The sequence below is a fragment of the Indicator indicator genome, chromosome 11 (assembly GCF_027791375.1).
Source record: "Indicator indicator isolate 239-I01 chromosome 11, UM_Iind_1.1, whole genome shotgun sequence".
NCBI lineage: Eukaryota > Metazoa > Chordata > Aves > Piciformes > Indicatoridae > Indicator > Indicator indicator.
The window spans coordinates 3,684,003-3,705,141 of NC_072020.1; the positions used below are offsets into that span (position 1 = coordinate 3,684,003).

Here is a 21,139-nt window from a genome sequence, read left to right on the forward strand (position 1 = left end):
TGGCAGGGGGGGTTGGACCTGATGATCTCTTGAGGTCCCTTCCAACCTCTGATGCACTGTGAGACTGAGAAGGTCTCCCATGAGCCTCCTTTTCTCCAGGATAAACCACCCCAGTACCCTCAGCCACTCCTCAGCAGGCCCATTCTCCAGACCCTTCAACAGCTTCACTGCCCTTCTTTGGACACTCTTCTTGCAGTGAGGGATCCAAAACTGAACCCAGTATTTGAGGTACAACCCCTCCAGTGCCAAGCAGAGTAGATCAGAAGAATCAAGAGTGGAAAGCAAATTGTGGAAGTAAATTAATAGACACTTCCATAATGTCAAGAAAGTAGCACATAAATCTGTGTACTACCTCAGTATCCAAAAAAGATCTGACAAAAGGGGGTGAAGCCAAGATTAATAGGTTAATCCAAACCACACATGGAAAGCTATCCCTGCTCTGAACAAAATTGTTATTTCCCAGTTAAACAGAACAGTATAAAAAATTTGTGTAGAAGAACTGGAGAGTCAGTAAAGCATTAGGGGGAGGGGGGAACAGATGGTGAAAACATTTTCCACAGAGTCAGAATAATAGCCAGTAGTTCACATTGACCAGAAACAAAGTGCTGGGCATATTTAGATGGTAACACTTGATATGATGGCAAAAAAACCCAAAAATGGTGTGAGGAAACTAGCAAGGAAAACAGAGCATTAACTTTCACAATCACAGAAGAAAAGTAAGCAATAGCAAATAACAGCAAAGTCAAAGTAGTTTCTGTCCTGCCCATCTTTACTGGCAGAGGACAAGCAAGTGAATGAATGCTAGTAACAGACAATGATCTACTACTCTTAAGCTCATAGTTATGCAAGACAACTGCCAAGGAAATATGAAAAACAACATTTAGTCAGATAAAAAGGTTTTAAACTTCTCTTTTTGATTCCTTGCACTGCACTATAGTTCCCCTTTCTTGCATACGAGACCTCTTCAGAACGTGTTTAGCTTTGATTTTAATTTTGCTCCTCAGACAACAAGCCCCTGCTCAACCAGTCTTTCATGGGCTCTGGATAGCCAGTGATCCATCAGCAGTTCTCATGTTCAGGAACTGATAAAAATAAGGAAAGGCTTTTCCACGGCCATGAGGAGGTTATGTCCCTTGTAACAACTCTTTGCTGCTGCCTTAACTGCAACCACAGCAGCATTTTGCTAATAATTTTAAGAGTATCTTTGAATTCTCAAACCACTGAAGTCACTGAATTCGAAAGAAGAGGTTCAGGCTCTCTACCATGACTGTACATCTCATATTTTTTTTTTTAATGTGATCTCATACCCATTTTTGAGACAACCCACAAAGCAGAGTGCAAGGTACTCCTTGGCTTCTTTGTTTCCTTGACAGTCATGAACCAAACTGGAACCAGCAAGAGACTTTTAGCCTTCAAAAGGAGACATTTTGTAAAACTCTGCCAGAACCATTGGAGTGTGGCAGAGACTGATCTCTCAAACCATGGCAGTGGATAATACACCTCATAATACACTTGAATCTGCAACCATTAGAACACAAATAAGACTTGCTACGTTCTCCTGTGTTATATTACATTCCACAGGAGATGTATATACAAGCCCCTACTAAAAGAGAGACTGGACTTTATTCTGTATTGACTTAATGAAGGAATTCTCACATTAATCTCTTAAGCTGAACTGCTCTTTAGAAAAACAGACTCTGTGGAAAAGAAAACCTCCATAAATCTCTTCAGCTCTCTCCAGAAAAATAGGCTTTTTGTAGCCCAGCCACTTTCTTTGCACCTTCTCTGGTGGAAACAATTAGCTTAGCAATTTTGAGGTATTAGGTGGGCACAGCTGCAGGCTCCTGGTATCTTTCCTATTATACAGCTATGTCCATACAGAAAGAAACAAGGATCTAGTCTGTAGTGCTACAATACATCACCAGGAAAAACCTAAGTGAGCTACTAATAAGTTTAGGTCTTGAAGGAGCTTTCATTTACCTGGGGCCACCACAGGTTTCAGCATTTTTGTCAGATTTGTTTCTAATTGAAGGCTCTTCTTCAGCTCAGGGACAAAATACTGTGTTGCAGCTCACCAAAAAGCTTGAAACTGAACTCCAGCTGCCAGTTAAATTGCCCTGTTAATTGGTCCCACAATGATTTTCAAACAGAAAGTCTGAAGTCATTCTTTCTTCTCTCATGGGTGTAGCAACCAAACTTCATGCAGAAGATGAAGTTCAAAACTCTGATCATGAACAGCTTAAAAGCCTGTGTTGCCAGCTGTGGTGGGTTGAGATTACCCCACAGCTACTTTGGAGAAAACACCCCCCAAAATACAATTGCCAGACCATCTCAGTTGATGGAAGCAAATGAAGCTACATCTACAAGCAAACTAAAATGCAGGAATATGAAATGCAATGAATATGTGCAAAATATGCAATATTTACAGGTATTCACAATTCATAAACAACACATGGACAAAACCAGGGGGCTACCAGTAGCTTACCCCCAGCACAAGGGAGAAGAGAAAAGCAGAGAGTAGGTTGTTAGTGTTAACCACAAGGACACAGCCAAGGTCAGCAACAGCCAAGCAAAAGCTCCCAGCTAGTATCAGATAGAGCAAACAGCCCAGAAAGAGAGAGAAATAGCTAACATGAAGTTAATTGTATAAACTATCATCCCGATGGGATTATTTAGATCCTAATCATCATTTTCCCCTTTACATCCAATGGTAATTTATTTACATTCTACCACTTTCTACTCAAGAGTTGTGGAAAACTCCCCAGGCATCAGCCCCAAACTGCCACACCAACAAACTGAATTGTTCAGCTGACTGCTTTGAAAACTCATTGTGGGCATGAAATCCTCTTTTAGGTAGCTTAATTTATACATTTCCTTTTTATTTCATCTCCTGTACAATGCAGTGAGCATTAGGACTGCTTTCTGTACTATTATTCTGTCCAACCTGAAAAAGTTAATTGCTTGGCTACGTACTTTGAAAATACTTTTCCTGTAACTGGCAAGAATATGAATATCCAAATGATTACCAGTGCAGCAAACAATGATAATGACAATAACAGCAGTAAGGCCACCTGTACCTTAGAATCATAGAATCAGTCAGGGTTGGAAGGGACCACAAGGATCACCCAGTTCCAACCCCCCTGCCATGGGCAGGGACACCTCACACTAGATCAGGCTGGCCAGAGCCTCATCCAGCCTGGCCTTAAACACCTCCAGGGATGGGGCCTCAACCACCTCCCGGGATGGAGCCTCAACCACCTCCCTGGACAACCCATTCCAGACTCTCACCACTCTCATGGGGAAGAACTTCTTCCTCACTTCCAGTCTGAATCTCCCCACTTCCAGCTTTGTTCCATTCCCCCCAGTCCTGTCACTCCCTGATATCCGAAAAAGTCCCTCCCCAGCTTTCTTGTAGCCCCCTTCAGATCCTGGAAGGCCACAAGAAGGTCACCTCAGAGCCTTCTCTTCTCCAGACTGAACAGCCCCAACTCTCTCAGTCTGTCCTCATAGGAGAGTTGCTCCAGCCCTCTGATCATCTTCCTGGTGTGTGTTGAAAATTCAGTGCAATACATAAATAACCAGGAATCTTTCCTAGACCTGTGTTAAGAGTTTTTACAGCACATTTAAACACACCTCCAAACAAATTCAAAGAGGTGTGTCTGCTTATTTGGGTGGGTGAAAACTAACAGTAAGGATAGTATGGTGCAAAAATAAAGACTCAGTGGATAGCTGGCAACAGTTTATAGCCAAAAGCTCTTTACCATCTGTTTGTACAAATTCAAGTGCTTAAGAAAACTCCTTTCTCAAAATCAAATACATGGGATAGTATCAGGAAGACTTACATGACATCACTTTGTGATGAGCAGCTTTACAGATGAGCTTCACACAGGTGTATATTCATGCAAATTATGATTCATAAGCAAAAATAAGGACATAGCTAAATTTCAACGTGTCACTGGGTTCTAAAGAAAAAATACAACCTTCTTTGCTAACAAGAGTTGTTTACACAGGGTTAAGCAGCTAAGCATCTTTGTGGGCTGAAATCATGTGTTAGAACACAGCAAGTTACACCTAAACCTAAGGAAAAACTTCTGTGAGGCTGACCAAGCACTGGAACAGGCTGCTCAGAGAGGTTGTGGAGTCTCCTCCTTCGGAGACTTTCAAAACCCACCTGGACATGATCCTGTGCAGCCTGCTCTAAGTGAACCTGCATTAGCAAGGGGTTTGGACTCAATCCCCAGAGGTCCTTTCCAGCCCCATCATTCTGTGATGGCTCCTAAAATTGTCTGGGCATAGTAAGGACAGCAATATTTGATGAGAAGGGTAAAACTGAAAGATCCTCCTGAACCATACCCGTATCATCCACATGAACATTGTCATGCAATGCTTTAGATAAAATACCAAACAAATGAAGAAGGCCATTGCCATCCTAGGGTGTATCTGAAGGAGTGTGGTGAGTAGGTTGAGAGAGGTTCTCCTCCCCCTATACTCTGCCATGGTGAGGCCACATCTGGAATATTGTGTTCAGTTCTGGACGCCTCAGTTCAAGAAGGATCTCAGAGAACTGCTTGAAAGAGTTCAGCACAGAGCCACAAAGATGCTGGAGGGAGTGGAACATCTTCCTCACAAGGAGAGCCTGAGGGAGCTGGGGCTCTTGAGCTTGGTGAGGAGACTAAGGGTTGACCTCATTCATGTTTATAAAGCTGTAAAGGGTGAATGCCAAGAGAATAGAGCCAGGCTCTGCTCAGTGATGCTCAATGACAGGACTAGGCACAATAGGTGGAAGTTGAGGCATAGGATGTTCCATGGAAACAGGAGGAAAACTTTTTCACTGGGAGGGTGAGGGAACATTAGAACAGGCTGCCCAGGGGGGTGTGGAGTCTCCCTTTCTGGAGATATTCAAAACCCACCTGGATGTGTTGAGACCTGCTCTAACTGATCCTGCTCTGGCAGGGGGGTTGGACTGGATGAGTTTTCAAGGTCCCCTCCAACCCCTAACATTCTGTGATTCTGTAAAGTACACTAAGCAAAGCATGTAGGAAAAGATGTGCAGCTGTACAACGTCTGGGTGCAATGTCAGGGGGTGCCTTGAATATTTGGCTCAGAATGTCTTGTTTCATTGGAGTTTATAGCTCAGCCTCACAGTCATTTATGTAGAGCTGCCTGTGTGTTTAATCAAAAGTAATAAGCCAGATGCTTCAAATTAAAGACAGTGAAAAAAAAAATCTATTTCAATACATAAATATAAATGCTGAGACAGTTCTCCTTCTTAGATGCTGTGAATATTAAACTATGAAAGTTTATTTCCTTTACTCAACACAATCATACGACATGAGAACTTTGAAATTTCATCTTTAAGTCATCTAAATGTTTGCATGACAGCAGCATACAAAGAATCTAACTCAAAACCAGTGGCAGCACAGTAGTGAGTGCAAATGCCAAACCTTTAGCCTCACAACAGCTTCTCTGAATTGTTTGTATGTAACCAATAAATGTAAATACTCTTTTCTCTGTTGTGCTCTCAGGAAAAGACAGTGATTATTCTGAATTATCATGGCAAAGCCTGGCAAACATTTCCCTTAAATCTTTAAGACTTTTTTTTTTTTCTCTCCCTGTTTAGATTGATCATTTACAGCAAGATCTTTCATGAGAAACTCTACCAGGAAAATCAAGTCTTACAAGTTGCAAAAATTCCAACAGATGCTTGACAAACCTGACTCCCAGTGTTGGAAAAAATCCTGAAACACTAAGCAAACTACAAAGCAACCACCAGCAGCATTCCACTAAAACAGAAACAAGAGAATAAAACTAACAACCAAAAAACCAAAGATAAATTTTTCAGCCCAGTTATTCTTTCATGCATAGTAACTTGGTTTTCCATCACCTTAGTGAAGTTACTCATCATTTACCAGCATAAAACACTCTGTTTATATAAGAGCAACCAGATTCTAACATTTTCAGCAGGGAGACTATTTAGAAAAAACACATTTTAAGACATTCTCCTTCACAGTAAGTAGGATGTAGCAGCAGTGTATGAGGAATACAGAATGCTTACTTCAAGGGCTATATCCTGATAAAGGCTTATGTTGCTATCTCATCCTAAAGCTCATCTCCAGCACAGTTTAATTGCTCAGAGAGCAATTGTTTTAAAGCTTTTCACCATATCCCTCAGAGATGCCTCTAAAAAAAAAAAAAAAAAAAATCAGCATGTACAAGAATTTCCCTATGCTTTTTTTTTGCTACAAACCACATTTTCAACTCATTTAATCAGAAATATTTTAAGTACAAGGGAGAATTTCAGTTCTGCAGATCTTCAACACTCTTTACCTTCTAGAACATATGGAAAGTTCTCCTTGAAAACAAACTACTCACTCCAGTAGACTGCAAGTCTAGTAAGAAATTCATAACTTGTAAAGAAGGAAATGGAAAAGAGAGAGGAAGTCCATAGGACCTACATGAATCTACAATCACTGCATTTGTACTTGTGACTGCAGCAGCCATCAGTGTAACTGCAGTGGTATTGTAGCTGTAAGCTCAAGGGAAAAATAATGATGTAATAATAGAGGCTTCCAAATGGACTCAACTTCAAATTATATTCAAGCTCTCCACCAGGCTTGTGAAGCCCCCAATGAAATCTGTGCTGCTCTGTCCTCACTCTAACCAAAACACCAAGACCAACGAGTTAGCAAGGATAGATTTATCATGCTAACATTTCTTCTCCAAATGCAATATACACACACACTCAGTGCCTTAAGCAAGTAAGCAAGAAGAATTATTTGCCAGTTACTGGGACAAAGAATGTTCAAGAGAGTACTTTTGTACCCACTCAAAGCAAAAGCCACCGGCAAGAAGATCCCTCTACAAGTACAACATATCCTTCCAAATGTTATGCACCTGATCCTATTCTTTATTGTAGAATCACAACATATTGGATTAGGAAAAAAACACATTGGAAAAAAAAAAAAAACAGTGTGAATGATCTCTCAGGTCCCTTCCAACCTAAAGCATTCTATGATTCTGTGATTTCCATAATAAAAACAGAACATCACAGAGCCATTTATTCCCCTTCCAAACAGACCTCATGATTGGGCCAGAGTTATTCCTCTTCTCCTTGCACAGACCTGTCATTTTCTGCTGTCCTAAGTAACCATTCTAAATAAAGCCAAAAGTCTCACTGACATACTTAGCAGCTGCCTGGAACATGTCAATGTAATATCTTCTGTGAGTTAACTTACAAGCCTATGGCAAGCTGCTACCCTACAGCATAATGTCACGTAGTACAGCACAGTCTTTCAGATCCAAATTCCTCACTTCGCTCACAGTTCTTTGCATCACTCCTGCAACAGATTTAAGGCAATGACCTCTTTCCTACATCAACTCATGAAACTCCAAAGGTGTTTAGAAACTCTCAGTGTGTCTGGAGAGCACAGTGGCATACAATGGAGTGACTGGCAGTCATCTCCATACACTACATACTACACCTTACCAGCAAGAGATTAGAAAGGTCAGATATTTTATTAGCAGCAAGAGTTTCATGTGAATTAACTGTTGAGTATTTTTTCCAGTGCATGATGGTAAATTATACAGCCAGGCTTCAATGCCACACTGTCACAGGGAGACAACTATTACAGTTAGCTAGCTCAAGACTAACTGAACACCATCTCTGCAAGCAGCAATCAATGCAACAATTGTGTAGACACACTCATAGGGAGCTTGGAGACTGGCACAGAACTCAGGTCTCCACTTGCTCATCGTGTTCCAACCTTCTCTTCAGCAGATTTCTATGCACAAGCAATCTAGAAGCAAGTGTGTCCAAGTACAGCACACCTTGGAGAGGACTTGTTTCTGCCTTTCTCAGGCACTCCCACTGCCTCCTGCTAAGACCTTCTTTTCAGTAGAGAAGTCAATTTGTTCTGCTTTGGTTTTTCACCCCTGTGATTATACTTTGAAGAACTGCTTGAGTTTTGCACATTGTATCAGTGAGAGAAACCAGAGCTTCCTCTTTGTTCTGACATACAAACACAAATGCTCCCACCAAGGCAACTTCATCACTTCTTTGAAGGTTTTTTGCATTACCTTGTGTATAACTACTAATAAAATTCAACCTGCAAAAAATCCTCTTGCTAGGATTTGGACTGGCACCAGATGGAGCAAGTATAACACTGTACTTCTCACTCTGTTTCAATGGATGGTAGCCCACTGCATCCAGCTAAAGTTCTCTCACCACCTGCAGAATCCTTTGGAATATTCTAACTTCATCAGCTCATTTCATTCTTTTGATTTCCATCTTCCTCTGTGAATGTGGTCTGTTACTAGAGAGATTTCCCTCCATGTTTCCAGCACAGGGATATCAGCCACTGTGTTTCTGTTCAACCACAGCTGAAGAGATTGTGGGTTTTTTCTTCATTTCTGAGCTGTTTGGTGTTGTAACCTCAAACTACTTGTATCTATTTAAATCTCTGTCATTAAACTGTGGAGAGTTTTTGGTAAATAACATGACACAGCTCAGGAATAGTCTATCATTTTAGCTGATACAGCCCAATGCAATGAAAATAATATTAGCCACAAGCAGAAATCTCTCTAAAGCCAGTATAATTTTGCATTGCCATTAAACTACCTCTATAGCAAGAGACAGGAATAACAAAAAGCCATCTACAAGAAGGAAACAACACCTCTCAACTTATAAGCAAAATGAAGGAAGATGTATCAGGAAAAAAAAATTTACTCCACTTTTCCCTTTTTTCTCTTATTGGACATAGCTAAATTAACTGCAATCTCATTAAAAAAAAAAGATACCTAAGACAAAACAGATATCCTTTGAGGGCTGATTGTAATCACCATGGTCTTTCTGCAGTCTCTGATGTCTGAAGCAAGATCTCAGGCCAAAAATATCACGTCCAGAAAAACATTGCAATGCTGTGATTTCATGCCTAGTGTTACCTTCTGCTTTAAGTCGCTCCCTTGGCTCTTACACTTGTAGCAAAGAGAATTTCCAGACAGCTTAGTGCTAGATATCCTAGGTGTTCTCTACATCTCTGCACTAACCAGTAAATGGCAGTCAGTTCCTACCATGAAGGAGTTAGATTCAATGGCATAACACATGGCTGCAAACCTAAAGACTTTTTTAAAGCTTCCAGAGTTCTCATGCTGCCTTTTTTATAGTTACAAAGCAACAACAGCAACCAGTTATGTGATGCCAGTCTCAGTTTTTATCATGAGCTAAGATTTTCAGGAGGATTTGCAGGTCTTCATGCTTCTGTTTCTGGATCTCATGAATATATTTCTACACTTTTCGTCTCATGCTACTCTTTTCAGCAATCAGGTTTACTTAAACACAGCCTAACATTAACTACTGAAGAACAAATATGTGCTTGATAAGAATGGAGCAGCAGACAAAGAGGGATGACCTGTGAGATGTTCTTCATTTATTGCTCTAATTGCCTGAAGTTGGAATGTTACCAGGATTGTATTCTACAATAGAGAGATTATATAGAGGGCACTTAATATATCCAGAGACAAAGGCTGAACTCTAGATATGTCAGCTTTAACAATCTCCCTCTTCATGACCTGAAGGCCACAAGGGCTGCAGGTAATTAGCACTCTAATGAAGTCAGAGCTTTAGACCTTCAGTGGATTTGTCAGGTGTTTGGGGGTTTTGTGAGCAGATATTAGTTTTGGAGTTTGAGGTTAAACTGTGGCATTATTACACATTGCTACAGTAAATATTCTAATTCTTTGGTTGGCCATTAGGAAAAATTTCTTCACCAAAAAGGTGAACAGGCTGCCCAGGCAAGTGGTGGACTCATAGGAGGGACTGAAAAGATGTGATGCTGAGGTACATGGTTTAGTAGTGACCTACCAGTGCTGTGTTAATGGTTGGACTCAACCTTAAAGGTCTTTCCCAACCAAAACCATTCTGTGATTCCCTTCATATTATCCAAACTTTGGCAAGGTAAATTCTGCTGCTGCATTTCCCTATACACACAAACACCCTGCCTATCTCTGCAACAGTTAGCCAGGCAAACAAGCAGCTGAATGCATTTGAAACACCCAACTAAATGATTTTCACTTTTTTACAGATGTATAAGCACCTTCTGCTTATTTCTGGCTGCTATTGGTTGCAACCTCTAAGCTGCTCTTGCTAACAACACTCATGCAAAAAGAGCACATCTGATTTACAGACAACATTGAAATATGAAATGAAATCACAGAATCCTCAGGGTTGGAAAGGACCTCAAAGATCATCCAGTTCCGACCCCCCTGCCATGGGCAGGGACACCTCACAACTAGAGCAGCTTGCTCAGAGCCACATCCAGCCTGGCCTTAAAAACTTCCAGGGAAAAAAAAAAACAACCAAACAAAAAACCCCAAACAAACAGAAACAATAATAAAGACAACAAGAGGGGGAAGAGGAGTGAAGGTACAACTTAATAAAGTAGGAAATAAAAAAAGCCTGAGAGCTTCCCAGTCACTTTATTAAACTGCAAGGCACTCCTTTACAGAGCTTATTTTAAAATATGTTAGCAGTGTATCAGAGTTCCCAGCAGCGTGAAGCCTTTCCAGAAAATGTGCCATCACTTTATGCAGCATATTTTACAGCCAGTATAATTTCATTTTATTATAGCTAATAATATTCCTTTTTAATTTTTTTTTCAGAAATTCTAGGAGGTCTCCCCACAAAAGATAAGTAATGATGATGTTTTCATCAGCTGGCACAAGGTCTAACCACCATAGAGGGGGGATTAAAAAAAAAATAGCAAGCCTTTATTACACCAAAGTGTCCTCAGTGGAAGAGGTTGTGAATAAAACCTATGAGAATCTCGTTCAAGTATTGAGTAGCACAAAAGCTTTCATCTGTGAAGCTATTTCATTCCAAGGCTGATCTCTACAGCTTAACTATTCTAGAAAGAAGTCGAATAAACTGAGAATCCAACACATTGTATTATTACAGAATCACAGAATGAATAAGGTTGGAAAAGACCTCAAGGATCATCAAAGTCCAACCTGTCACCCAAGACCTCATGACTACTAAACCATATCACCAAGTGCCATGTCCAATCCCCTCTTGAACACCTCCAGGGATGGTGACTCCACCACCTCCCTGGGCAGCACATTCCAACGGCTAACAACTCTCTCCATGAAGAACTTTCTCCTCACCTCCAGCCTAAACCTCCCCTGGTGCAGCTTGAGACTGTGTCCTCTTGTTCTGCTGCTGGGTGCCTGAGAGAAGAGACCAACCCCCTCCTGGCTACAATCTCCCTTCAGGTAGTTGTAGACAGTAACTATTACCACCAAAAAAACCAACCAAACCCTGAACATGATGTGAACAAAGCCTCAAATGTACATCACTTGTTTCATACATCCACAAGCCTTCTGAAAAGATGAACTGTGCACCTCTAAGTAAAACAACATAATTCTCCTCCTCTTACCAGGCTTGGATTTCTGTTTTGCAGTCTGTCTGTGAGTGGGACCCACTGCTGTGGAGCCAGGTACAACCGTCCTCTCCTCCAGGTCAGACTCGGGAATGGGAGCACAGCCACCTAGTTGAAAACGGAAGAGCCTTAATGTGGTGTTTATGTAACCAAACAAATTCACCAGTGCATCATTAAGGAACACAGGTGATAAATTAGCTGGCAGGAGCATATAAAACTGAAGCAGCCTTTACTCTCACTTCACATAAATGTGTGCTGAAGAAAATGATTACTGTTGTCTAGAAGGCTGGTTATGGCTTAATAACTTCTCTGCTATTTACTGCTGGTTTGAATGTCTGAAGATGACAGAATATCCCAAACTGGTGTCACATAGAAGCTAGAAATAACGTGACTTGTGTTAAAGATCAGATTGCTGGGAGCTAGTTTTGTAATAAAAGTAATTAAGTGTGAATGAAGTAACTTCACCAAGTCAACAAACCTTATGTAGATGGTTAGCTTGCACAATGGCATTGAGTGATGTTTTTGGATGGACTAATAAATACAGTATTTTTATTCCTCACTGCTAGAGATATGAAAACAAAGGGCCACTGTCTGGTAACACACTGCATGGGCAATGCCTTATCATAACTGATCTTGGGGTGTATAGCATAACAGATCCTTCCTGTTTTGCAGTACTGCTCCCTGAGTAGCTCAGTAGAGAACACAGGGACTCAAAGCTGTCTCCTTCAAACATTTTTAAAGGCTTATGTTTAAAAGATGAAGAGAGGGTCAATCTAGTAGTAGCATCACCTGCAGGAGCTTGCAGTGGAGGAGGTTGATGTAAACTAATTCCAAACAGCTGTGAGCAGGGCTGTGGAGGACATGCCACTATTCCACAGCAAAACCAGGGTTTTACAATCAGTGCATTGCCAACAGCACGCCCCACAGCTGAGCTGCATCTCCTACTCAGAGGCTCAGGAACACAACTAGCAAGCAAGCAAAGCCATGTACTTATCGTGTTCTGAACGCATGTGTTTATAAACAGCATATCAACTCCCAGAGGAGAGGAAAGACTTTTCACCTTTATGTCTGAGGTGTTCTATTTTGAAAATGAGCGTTTTACTCCAGGCCTCATAACCCATGGATCTGCAGAAGCAGAGGCTGTCCTCTCCTGCCACACCAAACGAGGGCTGGAACACTTCTGCTATGAGAACAGCCTGAGAGAGTTGGGCTTGTTCAGCCTGGAGAAGGCTCCAGGGAGATCTTACTGTGGGCCTTTCAACAGAAAGGGCTTCTTCAAATACACTGCAGACAAAACTAACACTAGAGGCAATGTAAGCCCACTGCTGAATGAGGTGGGTGCCCTGGTGACAGAGGATAAAAAGAAGGCAAGGCTACTGAATGCCTTCTTTGTCTCTGTCTATACTGCTGGAGACAGTCCTCAGCAGCCCCAGGCCCCTGAGGCCCCAGAGCAAGTCAGAATGAAGGAGGTGTTTGCCTTTGTTGATGAGGAATAGGTTAAGGATCAAATAAGCAATCTGGATATCCATAAATCCACGAGTCCTGATGGGATGCACCCATGGGTGCTGAGAGAGCTGGCAGAAGTCATTGCTAGGCCACTCTCCATCATCTTTGCTGAGTCATGGGGAACGGGAGAGGTCCCTGAGGACTGGAGGAAAGCAAATGTCACTCCAGCCTTCAGAAAGGGCAAGAAGGAGAACCTTAGTAACTATAGACCAGTCAGCCTCACCTCCAACCTTGGAAAGGTGAAGGAGCAACTTATCCTTGGCACTGTCTCTAGGCAGATCAAGGATGAGAAGGTAAACTGGTCAGAGACTAACAGAATTTTGACTTCAAGTAAGAAAACCTCCTTGAATTCTTGTATATCTTTGTATAAGTGTCAATAAGTATCCACTGAATGTCCATTTTAGCATGCCTTTAATAACATATGCACCTGGGATCCTAAAAGAAATCACAGCAGAAGAACAATTCACATTCACTGATAATTAAGTGAATAATACAGATGAGAAAAGTGAAATATTTAAGGGGAAAAAGTGGGAAAAGAGGCAGGAATAGTATATAAATCTACCCACTGGAAATGATCCAAAGTTGAGAAGTTCTCCAGATGTCAGTCTGTACATAGTGTTTCATAAAACGAATTTCCCCATTAATTGCTGGCAGGAATGACTTCTAGAATACATTATTACATTTGACCCACTCTTTCCCCCTTGCCTGACATCACAGATCCTTTATCAGTTGTGCTAAATCCAAGCAAGCAAGCTTTGGCCAGCAGAAGTGTTTGACAAGGGACAACACACCTAAAACTACACTCGAGCTAATTGTGAACTTTGTTCACCAGAGGAAATGAGATTTCTCTTGTTTATTTTCACTACATATGTTTTTGTAGCTACATTTGGTTCTTAAGCTGGAAAAAGACACCCACACCCAAAGGAAACATAAACATAAAATACACACTGAACAAAAATTAAGTACTGACAGTTTTCCTACAGGTTCCTATCACCATGTTTTTACACAGCTCTCAAAGTTGAAAAACAGGAAAACAAAAGTAGTATACATCTGAAAAATGAAAAGGCACTTTGAGGGAAAGACTGTTTGGGTTTCCTCATTCTCTTCCACTCAATCACAATCTAAACTAAGCATAAACTTTCCATTTTCCTCTGAAATTAACTCATACAGGAGTCTACAAAAAGAAGAAGGGAGGGGGGAAAAAAGCTTCCTGAGCAGTCTTTGGCAAAAAGAAGAGGCAAAATGTGAGCGGGAGGCTCTCTCAGTAGTGGGTTTTGTCATCCATGTGTATACCATTACACAAGGATGATAATCTAAACAACACAATCATTTCATAGAGATTCCAAAACCATAGACAGTTGGGCTTCCTGTGCTGTCCATAATTTTAGGGAAGTGTATACTAAAAGTACAGTTTAAGCTGTCAGAGAATATTCTCTCTACAATCGAGTTAATGAGTTACTTCTATTGAATCTGCTAGCCACATTTATTCAAGTCTTGTAAATTTTAAGGTCAGACTAGATGATCCCTGAGGTCCCTTCCAACCTGGTGTTCTATGAATCTATGCTGTCCATCAGCAAGCATCCTGCCTGTTGAAATCAACATTGCATGCAGGGTTGGTAGATGGATAGTGCTATTGCTGCATTCTCAAAGGAAGATAAAACAATGACATCTACAGAAGAAAAATATATATTGGAGTGTGTGATGAGGTCCAGAGATTTACTCACACATTGGGTCTGGATTAGGGGTTTTATTTGAATAGACACATTCCAGGAATGCAAGCATATTGCATTGCAGAATGTAAGGAAGAGAAAAAGCAAAGAGAAAGGAAAAAGGGAATGAAAAAGGGAAAGAAAAAGCAAAAGGAAAGAAAAAGTAAAGAGGAAGAAAATAGCTGAGAGGAAGAAAGAACAAAGAGGAAGGAAAAGCAAAGAGGAAGAAAAGGAAAAGAGGAAGAAAAAGCAGAGGAAGAAAAAGTGAAGAAAAAGCAAAGGGAAAGAAAAGGTGAAGGGAAAAAAGAAAAAGTGAAGGGAAAGAAAAAGTGAAGAGAAAGAAAAGGCAAAGAGAAAGAAGAAGCAAAGAGAAAGAAAGATAAAGCAAAGAGAAAGAAAAAGCAAAGAAAAAGAAAAAAAGGAAAGAGAAAGAAAAAGGAAAGAAAAAGAAAGAAAGAAAAAGCAAAGAGAAAGAAAAGGCAAAGAAAAAGAAAGAAAAAGCAAAGAGAAAGAAAAGGCAAAGAAAAAGAAAGAAAAAGCAAAGAGAAAGCAGGATGTGCTTTTTTTTCCCCTAAATGAGTGTCTGCTAATGAACACAGTTACAATCTGGAGTAGAAAACAGTCCACATTTAGTTCAGTAATTCCTTGGTAAAATGTAGAGTGGCTAATGAATCAGTTACAGATTTGAGAACAGCATTTAAATCAGCAGTGTGGCCACGACTGTGCAGTCACAAAGTTCAGTGGTTTTGTGCACGATTTGCCATGTCCAGATTGGATGAGGACGGAAAGCATTGCTGTGTTGCATTCCGTTAGAATAATACATTAATGAAAAAACAAATCCAGTGAGGATGCAGTCCAAGGTCAGTGAAGGTCACCAAAACATATTTTCAATGGGATTGCAGAGACATACCAGACTGCTGTGCTGCTTTATTCTTGCTCCTGAACATAATTTCCAGTTGATAAATTCCACAGCTTGTCCCATAACCAGCTGCCACTATCTGCGTTGAGAGCCACACAGAGACAATTTGCACCAATGGTGTGGCTTCTGTTGGAGCTTGGAGTGCATTCTAATATTTTAACACCTCTGAATTCATAAAACCTTGACCTAATGCTCTTTGTGGGAGCAACTCTGCTGCTTTAAACTGTCAGATTGTCCTGGCCATTCTTCCAGGACAGGGTTCAGCGCATGTGCTCTGCAAGTCAGACAAATGGCGTTGGGAAATACTTTGCTATGAAAAGATCCAACAGCTGTTTCCATTAAAGAAGCATTATTGGACATCCAGCCAAGAACACAATCAGAAGCAACATCCAGTAGTACCCTTACTAGTGCAGGACTGAAAATGCAATAACATTAAACTCTATAATGCCATTTAATAGCTACCAAAAGTAATTTGTTACTCAGTATGGAAAAAAAAGGATGAATGATAAGAGTTGTGCTTCAAACACCTAAGTGCACCAATAGCCTAGTCACCTGGTGAGCACAGGCTGGCTGAAAAACATGCTCTGTGTTCTGGTATGTGTTGGGAGAGGTAATTGTTACTGAGCATTGTAGTGCTTGGAAGACTTCCACCTGCCTTTACGTAACAGCAGGGGAAAAAATAATAATCACCTTATAATAAGAACTTTTCAAGGGGAATATCAACTATTGACAAACACCATACAACAGCTAGCATTGTGGTTTTCACAGTACACTTCCTCACATAACACCTAGTGGGATTTTTTAGGACTGGGTCTCCCATCATCATGTTCCCCACATTCAGTGTACCATTAAGTGTAGCTTTCATTTAGCATAATTAGAAAAGGTTTCCTCCAAAATGCTTAAATATAGCAGCAGCAGAAGTGATAGAATACACTGTCAGCAATGTATTTTCAGGACAGCATTCTTCACTCTAACAAACTCAATTAAGTGCTACCCTTTTGGGCAGCAAGAGGAACATGGCAAAGGTTTTCTCACTATTCATTTTGATTTCCATATATAAATTCATTTTGTGCACATATAAACACACACACATGTATTAGGATATATAGATGAAATATCTGAGGAATTTTATACCAAATATTATTATTTTTACAGTAAGACATTCTTCCAGCTCTGGAGAGTTTGTATTTATTGCACTGTTTCAGTCATAGAGTGGTAAGGAGGCTCCTAGATCTTTAGACTTTGTTAATTTACATCAGAAAATTCAGCAGGTGATGATGTTCCCTTTGATAAACACTTTCCTGAGTTACTTTTTCTACAGTGTAGTCAAATGAATCTCTATTGTCAGTTCTGTTTTCTATCTGCCAACACACCCCAAAATAACACCTGAAGGTCAGTGTTCAGAGCAGCTGGGAACTCCAGAACAGGCATGTCTAAAAATCTTGCACAATATTGTCTTTCTGCAGTCTCTAACCTCTCTTCAGTGTACATTGAAAGGAGACAGACTAAAACCAACTGCTGTAACCTTGATACCAAACCCTCCTGGTATTCATCACTCTAAAAAGTTCAGAGAAATGGTTTGCTCCTCTTCCCATTTAAAACACTTCCATTTCCTGGAGCACATATGTGAAGCATTCTTCAAGCTGAAGACACAAGCATGCAGAGACACACACAGACACCACATATTAGTATGTCTATGCACACACACACACAGTTCAGACTTGGCAGTGACAAAAGAAGGGGCAAGTCTTCATTGCATGCAGTGAGAAGCTGAAGAGAGTAAATGTCTATGGCATGGTCTGCAGTTTTGTAACCTGTGAGCTACAAAAGCATTCTGTCAGACGACCATAGTGCATGACTTTCTAAGTGAGTATTCCTGGACTGGCTGAGAGGAGCAGACAGCTGTTCAAGGAGACAGAGGTATATTGACCTAAGCAAAATGCTGTTCATAAGCTCTTCACAACGAGAGGAAGCTCAGAAATGCAGGTTAATGAAAATGGGATTTTTGTCCCAGTTGTGAATGAAATAGAAGATACAGACAGAAATACAGGGTCTTTTGGAAGGTTGAGGCAGCCTTGGAGGAGCAGGAGTTAGACAGTCTCTTTCTTCAGAGCTACTCTCAACCCCCTCTGCACCCAGCCTGGAACTGGCCTGACCAGTGTCCTCAGACACTAGCTACACTTCCTCCACATAGAGGAGAACTTGTTAGAAGCACTAACCAAGAAGCTCCATAGACTGAGCATAGGCTTTCCCTTTCCAAATGACCCAGAGCAAGAAGAGAAATCAGAGCAGCCCTTGTCTAGATAATGATTTGCCTAAATAGAGTTACAGCAATCCAGACCTGGCTTCCATTACGCAGTCAAAATGCCTACAGGTACAATATCATGGAGCTGGCACCAGGCTTAATGCTTTCTTATCGATCTGCCCCTGGCTTAAGTGCACACATCAGGTTATGGACTGTTAAACAACTCTTGTTATCCATCACTGATTCTGGAAATAATACATCTTGCAGCTGCAGCTGCATTTGCCCTGACACGAATGCTCCTTACAGCAGGTTGTTCATTTCAGTCTGTGAACTCTCTAACGCTTGTGGTAGTTTTTTGTGCACCAGCTGAAGTGGATGAATTTGCTAAGCACCCATTAGACAGCAGGGCCTCTCCCTCACAGCCTATGGTGTGAGCAACAATATATCACTGGATTCCTTCTATGTGAGTTGCATCACTTGGAATGTGCAACTGCACTTGGCATTAAGGAGGTACATTCAAACACTTTGTATTCCTCGGCTTTCCCCAGCAATCATTCAAACACTTTGTATTCCTCGGCTTTCCCCAGAGATCCTTAGCTTCTCCTCATTTGAAGGCTGAAATAAATAAAGCAGACAAGGTGAAATATAACATTTCAAGTTCACATTTTGTAACAGCTGCTAAAGTCAGCTTTTGCAAAAACTATTTATACAACATGCTGAGTGTTTCCTACTCGATGCTCAGTAGGAATCAAGAGAAATAGGCCAATGTAATTTTCATAGAATGGTCTGGGTTGGAAAGGACCTCCAAAGGTCATCTAGTCCAACCCCCTCTGCAGTAAGCAGGGGCATCCTCAACTAGATCAGGTTGCCCAGAGCCTTATTGAACCTCACCTTGAACATCTCAAGGCCTCAAACACCTCCCTGGGCAACCTGTTCCAGCGTTCCACCACCCTCATGGTGAAGAACTTGCTCCTAACATCCAATTTAATCTGCTCTTCTCTAGTTTGAAGCCATTGCCCCTTGTCCTATCACCACAGGCCTTTGTAAACAGTCTCTCTCCATCCTCTTTGTTGTCTCCCTACTTCATACTGTTGTCTCTATGCTTGTCATGGAGACAAAAGGATCATATTGCCATCATTGCACCAAAGTCACAGAAAAAAAAAAGAGGCTTTTACAGTCCTCAGTTCTCACCCCTTCTCCTCACTGAGCATAGTTGGAGGCCTTTGCAAACAGTCTCTCTCCACCCTCCTTGTAGGCCCCCTACTTCATGTTGTTATCTCTATACTTGTCATGAAGACAAAAGGATGATATTGCCATCACTGCACCAAAGTCACAGGAAAAAATGAGGCTTTTACAGTCCTCAGTTCTCACCCCCTCTCCTCACTGAACATAGTTGGGTATTTGTGCTCTCCTGCCTCCTAACATTAAATCTACAATAAGCTGACAAACATCTTCTATAACTTCCTTTTTGTCGAAAACCACTGAAGGGAGACCCACCCGGAGTGAGTTCGATCTCTCGATGTACTCGTAAAAGAAGCCAGCTTCAGCCTTCACTCTGCTGCACTCTTAAGTCAGGCTAGCAAGCACTGCAGGAGCAGAAGTCAAACAGTACCATACAGTACTGTTGAGTCAACAGGAGAAATCCTGAGTACATTAACTCCATGGCAAAACTCCCAGGGACTTCAGCAGGGCCAGAACTTCACCCTTATCTTGTTGATCAAAACAATTATTGCACTGTTCAGAAGGACCAGACTGCTGTGCCTGCCAAAAATTTCTTAATGCAACCTACCATGGTGAGTGTTAATTGTATATACCCTGTAACTATTCCTTTTTGATTCTACCAAGGTAAACTGTTGACTTGCCAAAAATATTACAACATAATCAAACAGCATCCACAACAAAGATCTTTCTTTCATCTCCACGAGCCAGATGTACCAAAGCCCTCCTTAGCAAAACCTGCAAATGAATAATTATTGCTCCCTCAACACCCATTACCAGCCACTGATGTTCATGCCTACTGAAGTGGCAAACCTGCATAAAAATGGGACAGTTTGAACCAAGAAATGAAATGCTTTCTTGGTTTGGCAATGTCACGTTGCAGAAAGCTTCCTATTTTTCAATGAATCACAAAGTACACACTTGAAGGAATATCTTCTGCATAGCATAGTCCCAAACTGAGTGTAGACTAAACATGAACAGCATAACTGAACATCTCTTGTATTTCTTCACAGGGTTTACAATATACACTGGAACTACACTAAGCAAAGTGATCTCATGGATATGCAATTCAATAGCCAGAGAGAATCACCTTATCCGTGTCAATTTTACATTAAACCAGAAAAAAAAAAAAACCCACAACAACTCTGGTTTTAATGTGCTGTAAGTATGACCAAAAAGAAAGGCTCATTTTTGACGCAGATACCTGTATGTTTTATTTGGAAATACCTGAGAACTCTGCTGTAAGACTGCACAAAAGCCATTTTTCCCTTGATAACCAATTAAATGAAACACAGAGAAGCAGTTAAAATTGTTCTCCTCAGACTGGGGAAGTATTGCAGGTGATTAATTCTGCCTGTACAGTGCCTTTGTAGGGAAACACAGCAGCTGGTCACTGCCATAGGCAGCATAAGAACCTGTCTGACTTTCAGAAAGATTTTTAGAACACAATCCCAGGAGCACTGGAATATCCTACCTAGAACAGGCAATATGCTCCTTGATAGATCTTAACCTCTTCAATTACTTCATCAGACCTGGCTGGAGTCTACTTTATATTACTGCACAGAATATCCTTCTCAACAATTTATGGTAGAATGTAATCAAGACCCTGGATATCTAACAGTTTATTTCCCTAACTTTAATCTCTTGTGTAACTCCTGTCACACTGTTGCCTGATTTCTCAACGACCTGATTCAAATTGTCATCAATGTCAGTTTAGAAATTCATTGAAATAACTCTGATCAGCAACTTAATACCCCTAATGACTACTCTGGTTACAAGAAACTCTCGATTTTACAGAAGATAGTATCAAATAATTACTAATTCATATCTATTTAACTAAATTTCAAGATTGGAAGGGAGAAGCCTGATCATTCAGCCAGACTCTACTCTGCAATGCCCTCCAAAACTTCCTGTATGTAATTCAAGCATCCATTGATTCCTAAGCTGCTTTCAAGAATGTCACCAGCAATTATGTTTACTTTTAAAACTCTGGTTTGACTGAAAATCATATTGGGGGGTGGGGGAAGGAAAAAAAAAGTGCTAGAAGAAACACAGGCTTATCAGTGCTGATAGAGTTTTAAGATAATTGTGAAAGATTTCTCAGTGCAGC

At 40.9% G+C, this 21,139-nt stretch overlaps 1 protein-coding gene across 1 annotated transcript in view; it reads right to left on the bottom strand.

The window, feature by feature from the left end:
* BBS9 (Bardet-Biedl syndrome 9) overlaps nt 1–21,139 on the bottom strand; it is a 166,907-nt gene that overhangs the window by 11,463 nt on the left and 134,305 nt on the right. The window contains exon 21 of the mRNA XM_054385111.1: nt 11,430–11,540. Within this exon, the coding sequence (XP_054241086.1) occupies nt 11,430–11,540 (111 nt within the window). The remainder of the gene's footprint in view (nt 1–11,429; nt 11,541–21,139) is intronic.